At 33.6% G+C, this 18,849-nt stretch overlaps 1 protein-coding gene across 8 annotated transcripts; it reads left to right on the top strand.

Moving 5' to 3' along the window:
- The first annotated feature begins 208 nt into the window (after window positions 1-208).
- On the top strand, window positions 209-18,346 carry LOC118031424 (ABC transporter C family member 12). Of its 8 annotated transcripts, none has more exons than XM_035035839.2 (27): window positions 209-359; window positions 553-903; window positions 1,130-1,311; window positions 2,039-2,078; window positions 2,901-3,057; window positions 3,256-3,370; window positions 3,451-3,531; window positions 4,206-4,230; window positions 4,628-4,684; window positions 5,036-5,101; window positions 6,631-6,705; window positions 6,874-6,981; window positions 8,128-8,262; window positions 10,374-10,480; window positions 10,572-10,665; window positions 11,349-11,516; window positions 12,151-12,291; window positions 12,555-12,755; window positions 12,901-12,999; window positions 13,086-13,238; window positions 13,568-13,950; window positions 14,554-14,734; window positions 14,939-15,262; window positions 15,794-16,550; window positions 16,779-16,900; window positions 17,271-17,516; window positions 17,743-18,346. In XM_035035839.2, exons 2-27 carry the CDS (start codon window positions 568-570, stop codon window positions 17,893-17,895), a joined length of 4,506 nt encoding a protein of 1,501 aa, XP_034891730.1. In that variant the 5' UTR covers window positions 209-359; window positions 553-567; the 3' UTR covers window positions 17,896-18,346. The 8 variants fall into 8 exon arrangements, with proteins under 8 accessions (XP_034891730.1, XP_034891729.1, XP_034891732.1 ...); XM_035035838.2 differs by having other exon boundaries at window positions 3,442-3,531; XM_035035841.2 differs by lacking the exon at window positions 8,128-8,262 and having other exon boundaries at window positions 3,442-3,531.
- The last annotated feature ends 503 nt before the right edge of the window (window positions 18,347-18,849 follow it).

Below are 18,849 nucleotides of genomic sequence, written 5' to 3'. Positions count from 1 at the left end.
AAAAATTGCTCCCGAAACTAAATAATAATAAAAAAACCATTAAAATATAACAAATAAAGTTCTCAAGTCAAGTCAAGAATAATAATTTTTCATAATAAAGATACCTATATAATTCAACTATATATATATATATATATATATATTTTAAATAAAGCTTTAAAAGTTAAATAATGAAAGGTAAAACAATAATTTCCCTGATATACGTAATGATTGCTATCGTTGATTTTCGTCCTCCTTAATTGTCTTTTGTAATTGCAGGAAAAACTCCAGAGTCCTAGTCCTAGTTGATGTTTCTAAAGTTCAATGAAAAACTCAAGTATCTTTGATTCTTCAAAATACCTACAGTAGCATCTGAACCAGTAAGTTGACCCTTCTTTCATTAAACTATCCATGTTGTTTTTGATTTCTTTCAGTAGCCTATATACCTTGCTATTCTTCTTAGCATTGTGTTCTGTTGCTACTGCTCATTTTGTTGTGTTTTTCTTCTTCTTTTCTTCTCCTCTCTCTGTTTAATCAAATAAGGTAAGAATTAAGCGGTTTTGGTTTGTGTAGGGGCGGTGGGGAAAGATGGGTGGGGGGGCATTGGTTTGGTATTGTCGACCTGTGCCAAATGGGGTTTGGGCAACAACAGTGGACAATGCATTTGGTGCTTACACACCCTGTGTTGTTGATTCCCTAGTCATTTGCATTTCTCATCTGGTTCTTCTTGGCCTTTGTTTGTATCGAATATGGTTGATTACTGACAAAAATTCCAAAGCTCAACACTATTGTCTCAGGACAAATTACTATAATTACTTGTTGGGATTGCTGGCTGCTTATTGCACAGTCCAGCCTCTATTCAGGTTGTTTATGAATTTTTCAATCTTCAATCTGGATGGGCAGACTGCTCTCGCTCCCTTTGAGGTACACGAGTAAGGTTTCTCATTAATGTTTCTGTCAAAGATAAAACTTCACTTCTAATCTTGTATTTGCTACTTTTCTTTCTTTTGCTTTGTTCTTTCTCTTTTTAAATAAATCTGTATTTAACTTGTTCGATTGGAAGATTACATGCTTATGTCTTTTGATAATTGTTTGTGCTGGAACACTGGCTTCTTAGTATATTGCTAAGTAGATTTTCTGTCCTTTACAGATGGTCTCCTTGATTGTTGAGGCCCTTTCCTGGTGCTCCACTCTTATTATGATTGGTTTGGAAACAAGAATATACATTCAACAGTTTCGATGGTATGTGCGGTTTGGAGTCATTTATGTGTTGGTAGGGGAAGCGGCAATGCTCAATCTCACTCTGTCAGTGAGTGATGATTACGACAGTAGGTCAGTCATTCTTCCATTCCCTCATCAACTTAACTCGACCAAGTTCTATTTTTTGGTATTTTCCCTGAGGTTGTAGTGTCATTTAATTAGAGTATTTTTGTTTCTGTGCTAGAGCCCCATCTTCTTTCTGCGTTATTAAGGTGTTTGACATAATTATGTTTATCAAGAGAAGAGGCAAGCTACACATTGTACTGTTGAATGGATAACCATTTCTTTGGTTTTACAAGTGTAATTACTTAGTTTATAAAATATGTGTTGCTAAATCGAATAGTAGCCTTCAAGGGAAATAAAAAAAAATTACAGTAATGATGACCATAATGACAATCTGTGCTGCCAAACTTCTTACAGTAGAGATGAGGAAAGAAAAAAATTAGAAACTGAATTTTTGAACAAGAATAGATGTCCTGGCATCTTTTTGAATAAAATGGATTGAAATTGCTCGTGAGCGTGAGCGTGTGTGTGGGAATACATGTCACAATTCAGGCTAAAAAATTGGCAGAAATAAACTATTTTATGGGAACTGGTACTACAGCTGTACAAGCCTCAGCAAGCATGTTTTTAGCATTTATGCAATTTGCGATGAGGTTGGATTGGCTGGAGTAAGATAATTTCATGGGTATTTTTTTATAAGAATGCATGCAACATTAACAAAGCTATTCTCTGGAGTTCATATCCTCTTGATAGATGTTGGGGGCAGCACTAAATTACAGTTCTTTTACAAATGCAGATTTATATTCTATATGTATTTGAGCACAGTTTTCTGCCAGGTTCGGAGCCTTCTTTTATTTCTCATGTAATATAAACAATATAGACTATATCAACTCTTCTAATATTCTCATCTTTCTTCTTGCTACTTTAACCTATCATCCATTCAATGGTCTTCAGAATAGGGCTGGTAAATGCTCATGCTAAGGTGGACATATCTAGCTCTTTTAAAGTAACTTGCCTTGGTCTTGAAACTTGGAAGAAACTACAACTTGAGAGCCTAGCCTGGCTTGCCTTATACACCAAATCAACAACATTTTTAAATGTAGCACCTGATAAGCAATTTCTATGTACATTTTTGGGAGTTTTTTAAAATTTTGGAGTTCGTAAGAATGACATGAAAGCTGCAGTTGTTTTGGCTGTGTTGATACTCATCAACATAGCTTTGTCCGGTTTCTCTTCTGTTGGTAAATGTGGGGAGTGGACAGCCATGGATGTAGGCATCTTTAGATCATAGAATTGAGCCTGTTGAAACTTTTAGTCATATCCAGATGCTAAAGTAGCCAATAGATACAATTTTGTTTCTCAAACTGCCTGACAGTCTCTTAACTCTTTGATTGAATTGTTTCAACTTTTGTTCTATAGGTCACTGCACATCTTGTGGTCTAACTACAACACAACAGAGGACTTTCCAGGGACTCTAGAATTTTGAATGTAACAGATTGATACTGAGATGATTGAGTTGTTTAGAGTATACCAACATTAACAATAATTCTTGGCATAGAAGTTAAATCTTGTTTCATTAGCTTGGCAAATTTCTTAATCATTCCCAAATATTACACACACCTCAATTATATCTTGCTGTGTGGTTACTTTTGTTTCAGGTTTTGTTTGGGATACTTCTACTTGTTTATATTCCCAATTTGGATCCTTGTTCAGATTATGTTATGATGGAACCTGAGTCTCCTGATAATAGTGCATATGAAGCACTTCCTGGAAGGGAGCAAATATGTCCCGAGAGGAATGCCAACTTATTTTCTAGTAAGTAGTTCATTGTTTACTGTTCTCAATGCTGAGAGACTTGAGAAATCTTGGTTCTATTTCTCAAGCAGTTGTTTAAGATAGTAAAAAGTAATGAACTTGGCTAGGGGTCAAAGTGTGGTTTCAGTTATAGCTAAGTTGGTTTTCTGAATTTTTGAGCTGCTTATATATATATATTGATTCTTTGCCCTCTGCAAGGAATATTTTATTGGTGGTTGACTCCACTCATGAAGCAAGCCAATAAAAGACCTATTAGTGAAAAGGATGTTTGGAAGCTAGACACATGGGACCAGACTGAGACATTGATGAACAAGTATGCACCACCTTCTTCTTTTTCCATAGTCTCAGGTCAACCTCTTATCCCTTTTTCATAAATGTTTTCAGCTCTTGCAGGTTCCAGACTTGTTGGGTTGAAGAATCTCAAAGGCCAAAGCCATGTCTTTTAAGAGCACTAAACAATAGTCTGGGGGGAAGGTATCAGTTGAATTACATTCTCATGTTGTTTCATTCCCTTTCATTTTGAAACTCTTTGGACTTCAAACATACCCAATGATGGGCTTATAGTAGTGGCCTAGCCTTCCTAACACCTCCAGAAATTAAGTTCTTTTGATCGAAATCCTTGAATATTTCTTTCTTTCTCTTTTTTTCCAACTCTTAAACTAGAAGGTGTTTGATTTAGACCCCTTGTGTTAGCTTTCATCCATTTATCTATCAAATGACACTTGAGTTACATTTGTTTTCCTATGAGTTCAAATTTCATAAAAGAAAATGAAAAAAAAATAAAAATCATCAAGAAATTATCAGCCTCCACCAACATTATGTTCAAAATATCATCAAGAAATCAACCCTTGAGATTTTTTATCATTTTCTTGATGCTTTTTTTTTTGGTGATTTTTGAGAAAAATATGGGGCTTGCATGTCATATTTAACAACTAAAAATATAAGATGAGAAATACGAATCAAAACAAGCTATAAAGCATGTTTGTTTTTAGGGGTTCAAACCTGTAAAGCATGTTAGGGGTGTTGTAAAAAATACTTACTATACATGAAATGTTTGTATGGCTTGGCTTCTTGTAACAAAGATTTTCTTTTACTATTGCTTGTATCCATCTCAATTTATTTGTTTTTCATCTATATATTTTCTGTAGGTTTTGGTTAGGAGGATTTTTTAAGGTACGTATTCCTTGGATTGTTGTTAATTTGCTCTATCTTGTTGAAATTCTTGATAAGTTATCGTTCTTACTTCTGCTATATTGTAGTTTGAAATCGGCGAACCTGGAAGTTTGATTTTTTTTTAGTTCTATTTTCTAAATTTCATGTTGTGCTATTATTGCTCTTGACACATAATGTATAGTGAAATTCTAGCCTCTCAACTATTATATGGCAGGGAATACTCATTTTGAACATTTATTAGTTGTGTACCATGCATTATTTTTTCCGGTATTATCCTAATTTCAATTCAAACTGATGTTCGAGATTGAAACACAACAAAGTGGACTTTAGGAACTCTCTACTAATGGCATAAGCCATAAGGTGCTTATACTGTTGTTATTTTTGTTTTATCCTGTAGATTGGCTATGATCTTTCTGAATTTGTGGGACCTGTTGTATTGAGCCACCTCCTGCAGGTTCATTCCTTTATTGGCATTAACTTATTCTATGTAATGTTCTATTTTGCTGTTAGCTAGAGTTGCATGTTTTGTAAGAATTTATTAAGGTATCATATAAAAGGGTTTTGACGATGCTCATAATCTATATTCTTTTGTGCATTTGTAAACAAGAGCCAATGGGATAGTTAATCCTCCATGAACACCAAATGTCTCTCAACATCTAGTCAATTTTTCATATGATACAAGAATTGATCATTAATTAACATTTTTCCTATGATAGAAATAGTTCAATTGATTAGCTCAAATTTGATATGAAGTACCACTCAAAACTCCTTCACCTTGGGCTTTTATTGCAAAATGTGTATGTAGTCGATGCAACGAGGAGATCCTGCCTGGATCGGTTATGTCTATGCCTTCGTAATTTTCCTTGGGATGGTATGACTTCTATCTCAGCTATTCTCTGGAATTCATTTCTATTAAGAAACAAACTGAACACACCCCTCTCACTCCATCTATTTTAATTATCTTTCTGTAGAATGTTATTTCTTGTTATTTCCATAGTGTTATCTTTCGGCGTACATAATATATTCCATTTATATATATATATATATATATATATATATATATTAGCATTCAAGCAACTTTCTTTGTTTATTTCATCGTTGAATCACATATCTTTGGGTGCCTTTTATTTGGGCATGGATCTAGTAGGTAGAACAATGTTATAATAATCTAATCACTATGGATGATAAATTCAGCCTTTAGCGCTTGCAAAATGTTGAAACCACAGTTAACACCTGTATTAGGCATTCGTTGATAATGGGACTGGCTTATTGTGAAAGTTGTGATCATGATCATCTCTGTCATTCATTTTTCTTATTTAGTAGTCCTAGTAAGAAATTATATCAATTTAGACTCAAGTACTTTTGGAGAATTTGTATTCCTTCCATGGAATGCTACATGACTGCAAGTATATAAATATGGAGTTTAGCTCATCTTGAAGTAAAACTATCATTAATCAATGACATAAATCACATCAATCATCCCGTGAACATTAACTTTATATTAGCTTTTATCATTGTATTTTCATTGTTTGCTTGATTACTTTTCCTTAATTTACCTCTGTTTTGTTGCTTTATTTCAATCTTCGCTCTTTTTTGTAACTGAGCATCAAGAACTCACATGATCTGGATAATGTTGCCTATTTATGGAGTCTAAAAACTTAGGAAGCTTTAGCCACATGTGCTTTCTATTAAAACAAAGATCCTAAGGAATATAACATAAATAACTGTTGTAATATAATGAGATATTCATCTTTTTTCTGTATTATTATTAATCTCGATGTTTTCATTAATATTCAAATTTCTTTGATATCACATTTTATTATTGATATCAAGATATGGGACTTCATTGACCGTGAAGAAAATATATATTTCTTTTCAAATGCTTAGAAGATAAATTCACATCAGATTTGGGTAAATATATATGTAAAACAAAATTATCAAAATGTGAAAAATATAAATGAAGTAGGAAAAGAGGATGTGTAATGTGATTAACTCATCTGTGATAGTAGAATTTCCAAGTTCTAATTTTTATGGTACCCTCTACCTCCCTCCCAATTTAAGGGCTTAAACAAGCCAAGATATATATGTTACGGCCAATCTTGCTTGCGCAATGGAAAGAGCTATTGGTTTTAGTAATGCATGGCTTGATTGGTCCATGCTTACTCTTGTGACTTCTTTTCAAGCAATTCTTCATGTTCCTAAACGAACTTTATTTGCTAGAGTATGTGGCTAGCCACTTCCTTTATTCCCCAAACCTTGTTTCTTTAAGCTTGGCTAATTTTATTATGTTATGGATATTGATTTTGGAACCTACACTACATGCTCCATCCTTACATTAATTGAGCAATGAGTTTTATTTACCTTTGGTTATGGATTGATTGGTTGATTTACTTGGTTCAGTTGTTTAGTGCGCTATGTGAATCTCGGTATTACCAGAATGTTCTGCGTGTTGGTTTTCGGCTGCGGTCAACTTTGGTAAAACTATATCTTAAACAATATTTAGATGTTTGTGAGCTAGTTTTTGAAATATCTCCTTAAACATTGCTTGTCTTTGGAATTGTGGCCACTTGCCCATTCTAAATCCGAACTCTACTGTTTTTGAGCAAGTTAACTATTTTCATATCAGCCTTTTTTCATTTGCAGGTGGCTGGTATATTTCGTAAATCCTTGAAACTAACTCACGAGGGTCAAAAGAACTTTCCATCAGGGAAGATAACAAATATGATCACAACAGATGCTGATGCACTTCAGGTATGCTCTGAATAAACAACTATTAATGTGCTTTTAGTAGTTCATCTCTTGAAAAAAAGAGAATTATTTAATCATGTTTACTTGAAACATGATACAATTATATGAATGCATGGAATATTTATTGTATATTATAGATACTATAAAAATATTTAGAAGTGAATGACCCACATGTTAGTCACATAAAAAAAAATATAAGATACTTTCTAGTCTCATTTTTACCAAAATCCAAAATTAATTGCTTTGCTAAAAGAAGCTTACAATGATTTTGTCTTTTTCTTATTTTTGTTTTTATGGATAATTGAATATGTTCTTATATAATTTGGTAAATCTTAATTATGTCCTTACATTCTAATTATTTTTATTGTGAAGAATCTTAATGGTCGAGAAACTTTGAAATTTTTTTTTTTTTTATCTTAAACAATTTAAAAAATTGTAATCTTTTATCTAAAAAGTAATTTTTAATTTCAAAAAAATTATAAAAAATCTAAATGGATAAGAATTTTCAAATTTTTTTTTATTTCTTAAATATTCATTTTTTTTTATTTGTTAAGATTTTTTCAAGGTAGGTGGGAGGTAGCATTGATTGATTTGTTCATCTTGGATTTGAGTGTTCCACGTAACAAATAATTACTAGGGAAGAGGGAGGAAACCATTTGAAATAACTAATTTTCTAAAAGGAATGTAATTATTTTATCGTAGTTGAACATTTCAAATATTAATAACCAATACCATTATTCTAATCTCTTTTAATCTTTTATTTTTCCGCTAAAGTCAACTAAGTCATTAATTTTTTTCAAAATAATATTTTTTGAGAAGTTATATAATTGGAAGTCTCAACCATATCTCAACATTTCTAATCATGTTTATTATGTCCTTGTATAATTGTGCTGTTCAATGTTAGTTTTGGAATGAGAAATACATTTTTATCAATTTGAACCTAAAAAACTGATAATTGAATATATTAGAGAATGTGATACTATACAAGATATGATATACATAATTAGAAATATAGTAACGGTATTGGAGACCTATTTAATTATATAAGGGGACATTGAGCCATTTATCCTCCTTGACTGTTACATTTCCTTTCCAATATTTTTATTCTTTTCTCATTGTATATAAATGCACCACCATTGCTTCTTGTAGCAAATATGCCTACTACTTCATGGATTGTGGTCCGCTCCATTTTGCATCACCATGTCCATGGTTCTCATTTACCAACAATTAGGTGTTGCTTCACTTTTTGGTTCGCTAGTGCTTGTTATCATGGTTCCTACACAAGTAAGAAATATTCTTCCCTTTGCTAAACTTGGTGCTATAGTTTATAACCAACATCTGTAGTGTCTTAATTTCATAGTTTATAACATGCAACTTGTGCGAAATTCCTATACGGGTATAATATGAATACAACAAGTGTCCCTCAATCCCGAACTAGTTAGGGTTGACTATGTAGATGTTTTTCCATCATTTAGCTTGATCATAACTAATTTAATACCAATAAAAAATAAATTTTACAAGGACTCCAAAATGCTTATTGATGTGGTCAGATGCTTATCTAAAGGTTGGTCTTGACCTCCAGAGACTCGTAATGCAAGTAAAAAAATATAGAAGATAAATTATATGATACGTGAACTTGAAATTGCATTGTAAATAACTTGTGTATCTACCTTAAGGATAGTTGTTAGAGAATAATATAAATTACTTATTGAGACCTCACCTAACAACTTAAGCTTTTAGGATAAGATGATTATTTGATATGGTATCAAGGTGGAGTATGCGCCTGTGTAAGTTTCAAGCTCGAAAAACTTTCACTTGAGAGGGTGTGTTAGAGAATAATATACATTATATCTTGAAACCTCATCTAACAATTTAAATTTTTTGACAGTAGTGTAGGTTATCATACATAACTAATAAGGATATGGCTTTGGTACCGTGGTAAAATAAAAAAAAATACAAATTATAAGGATATAATTTATATTACAAGACAAAATGAAACAACGAGTTACTATTTATTGAACAACTTTTGCTTCTACCCTGATGGTGGTGTGGGTTTATTTATATGTAACCTATACACTTAAATAAAAAAAATACATTCACAATCCCATTGAGCTTCAAGTCAATAATATAGTTATTACATAATATTCTAGCATAAACGCATAAGATTCTAACAACAAGAATTCTCTAAGGCCCCAATATGGACTAGAGAGACAACAAGTTGCTATTTATTAAACAACTTTTGCTTCTACCGTGATAGTGGTGTGGGTTTATTTATATGTAACCTATAAAAAAAATACATTCACAATCCTATAAATTGAGCTTCAAGTCAATAATATAGTTATTACATAATATTCTAGCATAAACGCATAAGATTCTAACAACAAGAATTCTCTAAGGCCCCAATATAGACTAGAGAGAACCGTCTAATGGTTAATTTGGTTGATAGTTATCACCTCTAGTGTGCATAAGGTTCTCCTTATATATCAAGGTTTATTTGCAATAAACTTTAGGTAAATCGATGGCTTAGCTCCTAAGCTATGAAAGTACTAGGGCTAGAATCTTCTTGAATGGCCCTTTGGTTTGCCATTGGTCAAATACCATTTGGGAAGGTACATTTTATTCCACATCACATAATTTTTGTGCTATTCACACATAATATGAAACTCAAAACAATGTTGTACTCCCACTCTCCATAACTTCTTGAAGACAGGACTTGCCAACATTGGAACTTTGATGAATATGTATCATATAATATTGTGCATAATTGTTCATACATAGAAAACGTGCAAATAGATGCCTTGAATGCTGAAAAGAGAGGGAAAAAAGGTGTTTGCAATGAGTATCAATTTTTCTTCTGGATGTTATATTTAATGCATATGCTTCTTTACTTTTTGTGTCCTTTGCACTTGATTACAAAAGGTCAAGGAGTGCATTCGGGTATCACCAAACAATATGTTATTTTGGGCATAATGTTGTAAGTTAACTAATATGTTTGGTAATATTACTGTGATTTGCGCTTCAAGTTTTTGTGTTCTCTGTCTGAAAAGATATTTTGAGTCAAAATATGCAATCAAATGTTAGAAAATTAACTCCTGCAAAAGCTACAAATTTTAGTTAAAAGCCCTACATGATTGTGTATTAGAGTGGAACTAGTTTCAATCAAATAATTTTTTGGACAACTCGCAATATGAGAAGAAGGTTGAAAAGAAACTTAAATCATGTGATAGGAAATACACGTGATATGCTTCGAGTTGTTGTATCAAGTCATTAGATTTTAGAAGGATCTTAATTACTTATATAGTTTGATAGATTTCTGCATTTATATTAGGTATCTGACCTTTTTTTTTTATTGCATCAATATCAATTCTAATTCTCTTTATCTTTTTGTGTGATAGGCAATCTTGTTGAACAGAATGACACGACTAACTAAGGAAGGATTGCATAGGACAGACAAAAGAGTCAGCCTCATGAATGAAATCTTGGCTGCCATGGACACCGTGAAGTATGATTTAAGTTTAAAAAGAATTGCTCTTATATTTTCAATTTCATTCCATTTAAAGTGATTGTTTTGACAGTACACTGAAATATTTCAGATGTTATGCATGGGAGAAGAGCTTTCAATTTAGGGTTCAAAGTGTGCGGAATGATGAGCTGTCCTTGTTTCGCAGTGCCCAATTACTATTTGCTGTATGGGACACACTACATATACTGGAATTTATTTTTTTGCTTCTTCTCTTTTAAGAACATGCCTAAAGCATGATGCTTCAGTGGTTCCATTTAAATTAACATTCATAATAAAATCTAGAAAATTGTAAAAGTGATCTAACTACTAAGTATGGTTTTTCCTGGGTTTGAACAATTGCTAAAAATTACATTACATCATACATCCCACCACCTATAGGGTCATGTATACTTATGTGTTATGATAAATATGTGAACTTTTTTTTTTCTTATGAAAAAGAAAAGCTTGTATACTTTGTTTAGACTCATAGTGAACATGTAGCTATATATGTATACTGATAAAATCTATCTCCTAACAATGCTTCTGACATGTATGTCATCATTTGCTTGCTCCTCTAATGTGTAAATATGGATACCAGTTACTCTAGTGTGGTAGAATCATAATGGTTTGCTCCTTGAATGTGTAAATAAGCATATTAGTTGATGTAATCTGGTAGAATCATAATGATTCACAACGGAGACATAATAACTAAACACTTAAAAGGGCATGATTCATTACTTTTTTGTTGCACAAGTGATCTTCATCCTCCACATGCAGATGCAATCAGAGGCAATTTTGCCATACAGCTATTACTTAATCTATGGCATCCTTACATGTGCATTGGCTGACTATTGCCCTTCTATTGCAGTTCAACAGTTTTATGGTGAATAGCATTCCAGTTGTTGTGACACTTGTTTCATTCGGCACATTCACCTCGCTTGGTGGAGACTTGACCCCGGCAAAGGCTTTTACATCACTTTCTTTGTTTCAAGTGTTAAGATACCCTCTAAACATGCTTCCTAACTTACTGAGCCAGGTTCTGTAATTTTTCTATTTCACTAATTATATTGCTTGATGATATTCAAATTTCAATGATGTTATCAGTGTTGCTTTTGATTTTAACTGATTCCAAGAAAAGAAAGAAATTCTCATGCATTTTTTTCAATAGTCTTTATAATTTCACATCACAAATGCTCTAAAGTACAAGCCTTCTCCAAAAAGCATGAATTTGTTCCTTTTTTTGAAAACTTAAGAATTTTGTTTTTAACTTACTAGGTTTATTACTAGGAACCCTTGTAAAAAAGACTTCTTGCCAACAAATTACTTTTGTCTATAAAATTCCATAATAAAATGTTACCAAAATATTTGGTTGTGTTTTTTTGTAGAAGATCTCTTTCACAGAAGGTTTTTACTAATTATGCCAAAACTGAGTTGGACAGGTATAAAACACAGTTCTGAACAAAAAAGTACTAGCTTTATATATTTTCTTGCATAATTCTATCTCAAGACAAATTTTTCATGTTCTTCATTGAATCTGTTTATGTGCTTCCAAGAAAATTCTTGTCATATTGTAATCAGTATTGTAGTTAAGATCCTACCCTGCATTCATGCACGAGTGCTCTTATTGGTTCTATTCTTTCTTAGATGTCTAATAGTAACTTGTTTTGTAGGTTGTAAATGCAAATATATCATTGCAACGCTTGGAGGAACTGTTTCTAGCTGAAGAGAGAATTTTAGCACCAAATCCACCTCTTGAACAAGGAATTCCAGCTATCTCAATTGAAAATGGGAACTTTTCATGGGATTTAAAGGTTACCTTCCAAAGCTTAAGCATCTAAGAAATTGGTCTTATGGTTGGAGGGTAGTTTCATATGAACTTTGTTTGAAATTCTTGTATTTGCATTTGACTGGAATTCTGTATTCTAAACATAGTTGCTTTACAAATTATACTAAAAACATTGTTAGGCAGTGGTGACAGTAAAAACATTACGTTATTCTTGTAGTCGACTTATTGATGTTAATTCTCAGACATTCTTCCTATCCAAAAAATCTTAAAATCTCATCCTTTCTCCAGCTAGAAAATCCTACGTTGACAAATATCAAATTAAACATACAAGTTGGCAGCTTAGTCGCAATCGTTGGTGGGACTGGAGAAGGAAAAACATCACTTATATCAGCAATGCTTGGAGAGCTGCCTCCTATGGAAGATGCAAGTGTTGTTATAAGAGGGACTGTTGCATATGCTCCTCAAGTTCCATGGATCTTCAATGCTACTGTGAGTTACAGCTTATTCTACTTTGTTGGAATTATTTTTGTCTCTGATCTAATTATTTAATATTTTGTATCTTTGTTGCTTCTCTAGTATTCTCCGGTTTGCTTCAATGGGGTGCACATTCCTGACATAGAAAAACATCTTGCAGGTTCGTGACAACATATTATTTGGGTCAAAATATGAACCTTCACGATATGGGAAAGCTATTGATGTAACTGCATTACAACATGATCTTGACTTATTTACAGTTAAGCGAATTCCTTTCTCTCTCCCAAATGCTTCTGTTTAATTCAAAATATCTCTTACATCATTAGCTCGTAATTGTTTATTCAGGGCCATGACCTCACTGAGATAGGTGCAAGAGGAGTCAATATTAGTGGTGGGCAGAAGCAAAGAATTTCCATGGCCCGGGCTTTCTACTCCAATTCAGATATATACATATTCGATGACCCTTTAAGTGCTTTAGATGCTCACGTTGCCCGACAGGTATTAGGCCATGTTAAACAGTATAAGTTCATATCAAAGTTAATTTGATAACTAGTGCTACTTGCTTAATTTATAGTGATGTTGATATGGTTTGCGGTGATGAGAAGCTCTTTATTATTAAGCTTATATTATATGAAATGAACATTCTGTAACTTCATTCCAACAATGTTATTTCTTGAAGATCATGATAAGAGCTGGAGAGAATTTCTTCATGTTTCCTTTTCATATTACTCTAGTGTTTTATGACAATCACTAACTTTACACATAGAAACTTTAAAAGTGAGCTTCCTCTTAAGCTAAACATTAGACTAATCTCAAATTATTTACAGGTCTTTAACAGTTGTATTAAAGAAGGGTTGCAAGGAAAAACCAGGGTTCTTGTGACAAACCAGCTACATTTCCTTCCACAAGTGGAAAAAATTATTCTTCTCAGTGAAGGTATGATTAAAGAGGAGGGAACCTTCGAGGAACTCTTTAAAAACAGCGAACTATTCCAGAAGCTGATGGAAAATGCAGGGAAAATGGAAGAGCAGGTGAAAGAAAAGGAGAACAGTGACAATTTGGACCACAAAAGCTCAAAAGCAGAAGCTAATTGGGAAAATGAATTGCCACAAAAGGCAGGCTCTACAATGAAAGGAAAAGAAGGGAAGTCTATTCTCATCAAGCAAGAAGAACGAGAAAGAGGTGTTGTCAGTTGGAATGTTTTGATAAGGTAATATAGGGGGCTTATTTAAGATTCTTGCTATATAATAATAATTGTATTTTTTTTTTGGTAATTCCTAACAATGCCTTGTGATAAAGACCCTTTTCTGAGTCCATCCTATGGATGTTTATATGATGCTCACAACACCCCAAAATAAAAATCGAGTTCATGGGTGAAGCCCTCTTTGATTTACCAAGGAAGCATCAATGCAAGTCAAATTGAAAACATATTTCCAGATCTTTAACTTACATGCTGCAATTGTGGCCAAGGTAGCACCAGATGACCTGAAGACCAGTGATGCTCAAATATTCATCTTTTGTATGCAAAATCATTTTGCACCAGTTGGATACCTACTACTTACTGTAGATGTTCCCATGTTATTCAAAGTCTTTGCAGTTTTAACTTTTAAGCACCCCAGTACGATTTGGCTGGACATGTAGTTGAGCCTTCACTATGCATGAAGGATGCATGAAGGCTGGAAACTACTGGTAGTAACGTTGTCTGATTGTTGATGATCATTCTGATACGTGGATACATTATTATATCCTAGTTTTTCAAAGAGAAGCTTGTTGTGCTTGTACTTGACACATACTGTTTGATATTCATATGCAGGTACAAAAATGCATTAGGAGGTGTATGGGTGGTTTCAATACTTTTTCTGTGCTACTTATTAACTGAAGTTTTTCGAGTTTCAAGAAGTACATGGTTGAGTTTTTGGACAAATCAAAGCACTTTGGAGAGTTATAGGCCAGGATACTTCATTTTCGTGTATGGACTTCTATCATTTGGTCAGGTCTGTTTGCAACCTGTGATTGACATCAATATCTTAGAGGCCCAGCATTTTGTATGATTTTAGCAGGAAAAAGAAAGAAATAAGTGAATCCATTCTGCTTTTGTTTCATTTGCAGTTGTTTTTGAACATAGTAGTGAGAGAAAATTTAGAATTTATGCAATTGCTATGGTCTTTGTGGTCTTACTTCATGTATTTCTGGTTCAGGTGACTGTGACACTAGCAAACTCTTATTGGTTAGTCAGTTCAAGTCTTCATGCATCCAAAAGACTTCATGATGCCATGCTAGATTCCATCCTACGAGCTCCAATGCTATTCTTCCACACCAACCCAACTGGGAGGATAATCAATAGGTTTGCGAAGGATGTAGGTGAAATAGATCGTAACGTTGCCAATTCTGCCAACAATTTTCTAAACCTAGCTTGGCAGTTGCTTTCAACTTTTGTGCTGATAGGCACTGTGAGCACAATATCATTGTGGGCCATAATGCCACTCCTGATCTTATTTTATTTAGCCTATCTATATTATCAGGTATGTTGAGAAATCCCTAGTTATTTATTTTTTTGGAAACTGTTATGGGTTTTGCAAAGAATGTAACTTTAGTATTTTGGTTGGGATGCTGTATGAGGTGGTTTCTTCGAAGTATCATTTTCTTGTTGTTTTTACCACTTTCACATATAAAGAGTGATCTTCTAGATAAGCCCACTTAGGTCTTAAATGAGTCAAATGCATGTCTCTTCAAATTTAGAGTAACCTTAGACCATTGTCTTTTAGGAGATGAACTCTATAAGAGGTAACCCTATGGATTTTGTTTGGGAGAAAAGACATGTTAATTTAAAACATGGGTAAGCATCCTAAAATCCAATAGGATCCCATTTTGTTGGACATATGCTTTGCGCTCTGAGCTTCCATGCTGCCTATCAAGAGATATACTCAACATGGTAGTTTCTGCAAGCATATATTTTCTGCTAATGTTGAATTAACATATTTATGTTAGAATTTTTCTCATCATCATTGTATGTACACGCTCTAATAACTTTGCTGATGCACTGTGTTGTACAGAATACATCCCGTGAAGTGAAACGTCTGGATTCCATCACCAGGTCTCCAGTTTATGCACAGTTTGGAGAAGCATTAAATGGTTTGTCAAGTATTCGTGCTTATAAAGCATATGATCGGATGTCCATCATCAATGGGAAGTATATGGACAATAATATTAGATTTAGTCTCGTAACTATTAGTTCAGATGGTTGGCTTGCCATAAGGTTGGTAACTTTAGGAGGGATGATGATTTGGTTGATAGCGTCATTTTCAGTTTTGGGGAATGGAAGAACTGAAAATCATGTGGGATTTGCATCTATAATGGGTCTACTTCTTAGTTACACTTCGAACATCACTGATTTGTTGAGTAATGTTCTAAGACAAGCTAGCAAAGCTGAAAATAGCTTAAACTCTGTTGAGCGTGTTTCCACATATATAGATTTACCCTCCGAAGCTCCAGCCATAGACAAGAACAATCGTCCTCCTCCTTCTTGGCCTTTGTCAGGATTAATTAAATTTACGGATGTTGTTCTACGTTACAGGCCCGAGCTTCCTCCGGTCTTACATGGTTTGTCCTTTGCAGTCTCACCTAGTGAAAAGCTAGGAATAGTCGGAAGAACTGGAGCTGGGAAATCTAGCATGTTAAATGCATTGTTCCGTATCGTAGAACTGGAAAGAGGAGAAATCACCATTGATGGTTGTGACATTACTAAGTTCGGACTGACAGATTTGAGGAGAGCTCTCAGTATCATACCACAATCACCAGTTCTCTTCTCAGGTACTTGTCAAGAGAAACTGAAAACTGGATTTTGGTAGTTCAATTTCTTTTACTTTCAGATGAGTAGAGATAATCTATGCTTTTACTCTCTTTTATTCTCTCCTTCCACTTGACAGCTTGCTAATCTATAACTTGAGATTTGGTCGCGAAACCATTGCCCAGTTTAAGGCATTTTATAGATTATTTTCAACACCCATGTCATTGTAATTGTCACCCATTTTCTTATAGGGACTGTGCGATTTAAACTTGATCCATTCAGTGAACACAATGATGCTGATCTATGGGAGGCTTTAGAGAGGGCACATTTGAAGGATGCTGTTAGAAATAGTTCTTTTGGTCTGGATGCTCAGGTATGATCTTGAAATTTCCTTTTATCAAACTATCTTCTGCCAGTGAATATTAATCTGTCAAAATGTTTTTGTAATATATATATATATCATTTCATATTATTTAAAAACCATTGAATGTGTAACAAAAACTAATATTAAGCTCTTGTGGTTGAAAATACCCCTTTAGGGCAAACATTCTGTAAACATATGGCATCGTGTTTGATTAAAGCTGATTTGAAGTCACTGAACTGTTTTTGATTCATAATGTTTATTTAAAGCTGATTTGAAGTCAATGACTGTTTTTGATTCATAATTTTGCAAATGCAATATTAAGTTAATTATAGTGTAATGCAAACTGTAAAGTTTTTTATTTTTTTCTTTTCGTGTCAAGGTTTTTGAGGGAGGGGAGAGTTTTAGTGTTGGACAGAGGCAACTACTAAGTCTCGCTCGAGCACTGTTGCAAAGATCTAAGATTCTTGTTCTTGATGAAGCTACTTCTTCTGTTGATGTTAGAATTGATGCTCTTATCCAGAAAACCATCCGAGAAGAATTCAGATCTTGCACAATGCTAATTATCGCTCATAGACTAAATACCATTATTGACTGTGATAGAATTCTTGTGCTTAAGGCTGGTCAGGTATGCTCTCAAATTTAGTTTCCAGAACTTGTTTCCCACTCGCTAGGAAATTTTGAGTTTATTGAACACATTCCTGAAAATTTAATGTCCACAAGAAGTAGCTGGAATCATCAAGAACTTTTATGCTAACTGACTTCAACTTCATCTTCATTCTCAATTTTCATGATTCTGACATCTTTTATAGTGATTCTTTATTCAACTCATGGTTGAATCTTTGATCTTTCAGGTTTTAGAACATTCTACCCCAGAGGAACTGCTATCAAACGAAGGAAGCGCATTCTCTAGAATGGTTCAAAGTACAGGACCAGCAAATGCACGGTACTTGCATAGCCTGGTGTTTGAAAGCAAAGAGAACAAGTTAATGTTTACACATTCCTGATAATGTCAAACAATCTTACTTCTTAGCTAAAGAAAAGATTTTACTCCTTCTCAAGTTGATGTTTTTAGGCCAATAAAACTATTAGGATGCCAATGGAGCAAATTAGATGAGGTGTACTTGTCAAAAGCTTGCACATTCTAGGAGATAATTGCTGCTGCATAAGGTCTTGGTTATTTGCATAAAGAGCCTGCATGTTCGCTACCAAGATGCAGTTCACAATTTCTTCGGTTTTACACCTGCAGAGAGCGAGGGAGGTAATATTTAATGTCTTCATTGTGCAACTCACAGCAGAGAGGCAAACTAAACTATGATTTCGTAATAATTGCTTCAGCTGTCAAATAATTTGTTGCTGTAGCTTCATGTGGACCTCATTGTTAGGTTGTTTCAATGTCAACTCCAATTTGTTGCAAGAATTGCAAAAGTGACGATGCCAATTTTGCAACTTATTTTAGCTCTTCTTTCATATTTCTGACTAATAAGCCTGTTGTTGTTAGGATTTCAGCATGTCATGTTGTGTTAACTCATTGAATATGATTATTTACACTTGGGAGATCTTATGATCAAGTTTGATCTTGGACAAACTTCTTCAGTATGACAATATTCGAACCTTTACTTTGTTGCTAGATACATCAATGCAGTGTCTGAATTAAGCTTTGCTTAATTTGCCGGAAACAAAAAGTGAGAATTGCTGGTTCTATTACTAACACTAAAATAAATGTCAATAAAAATTACAAGAAGAATTCTCAGGAGGCACGTAGACAAAGCCACAAGAAGAACTCTCATGGGGGCATGTTAATAAACAAAAGTTAACATAATTGTCTAAAATAAAGTAAGTATTTTCCTTTTCTTCTATTTTTTCTAATAAAGTATTCCAAATATGGTGGTTTAAAAAAACTTTGGGGGGGGGGGGGGGGATGGTGATACAGAAAGATGTAAAAAAATAAAATAAAAAAT

This window comes from Populus alba, chromosome 11, assembly GCF_005239225.2.
Source record: "Populus alba chromosome 11, ASM523922v2, whole genome shotgun sequence".
NCBI classification, from domain to species: domain Eukaryota; kingdom Viridiplantae; phylum Streptophyta; class Magnoliopsida; order Malpighiales; family Salicaceae; genus Populus; species Populus alba.
This window is presented reverse-complemented; position numbering and strand designations above follow the sequence as displayed.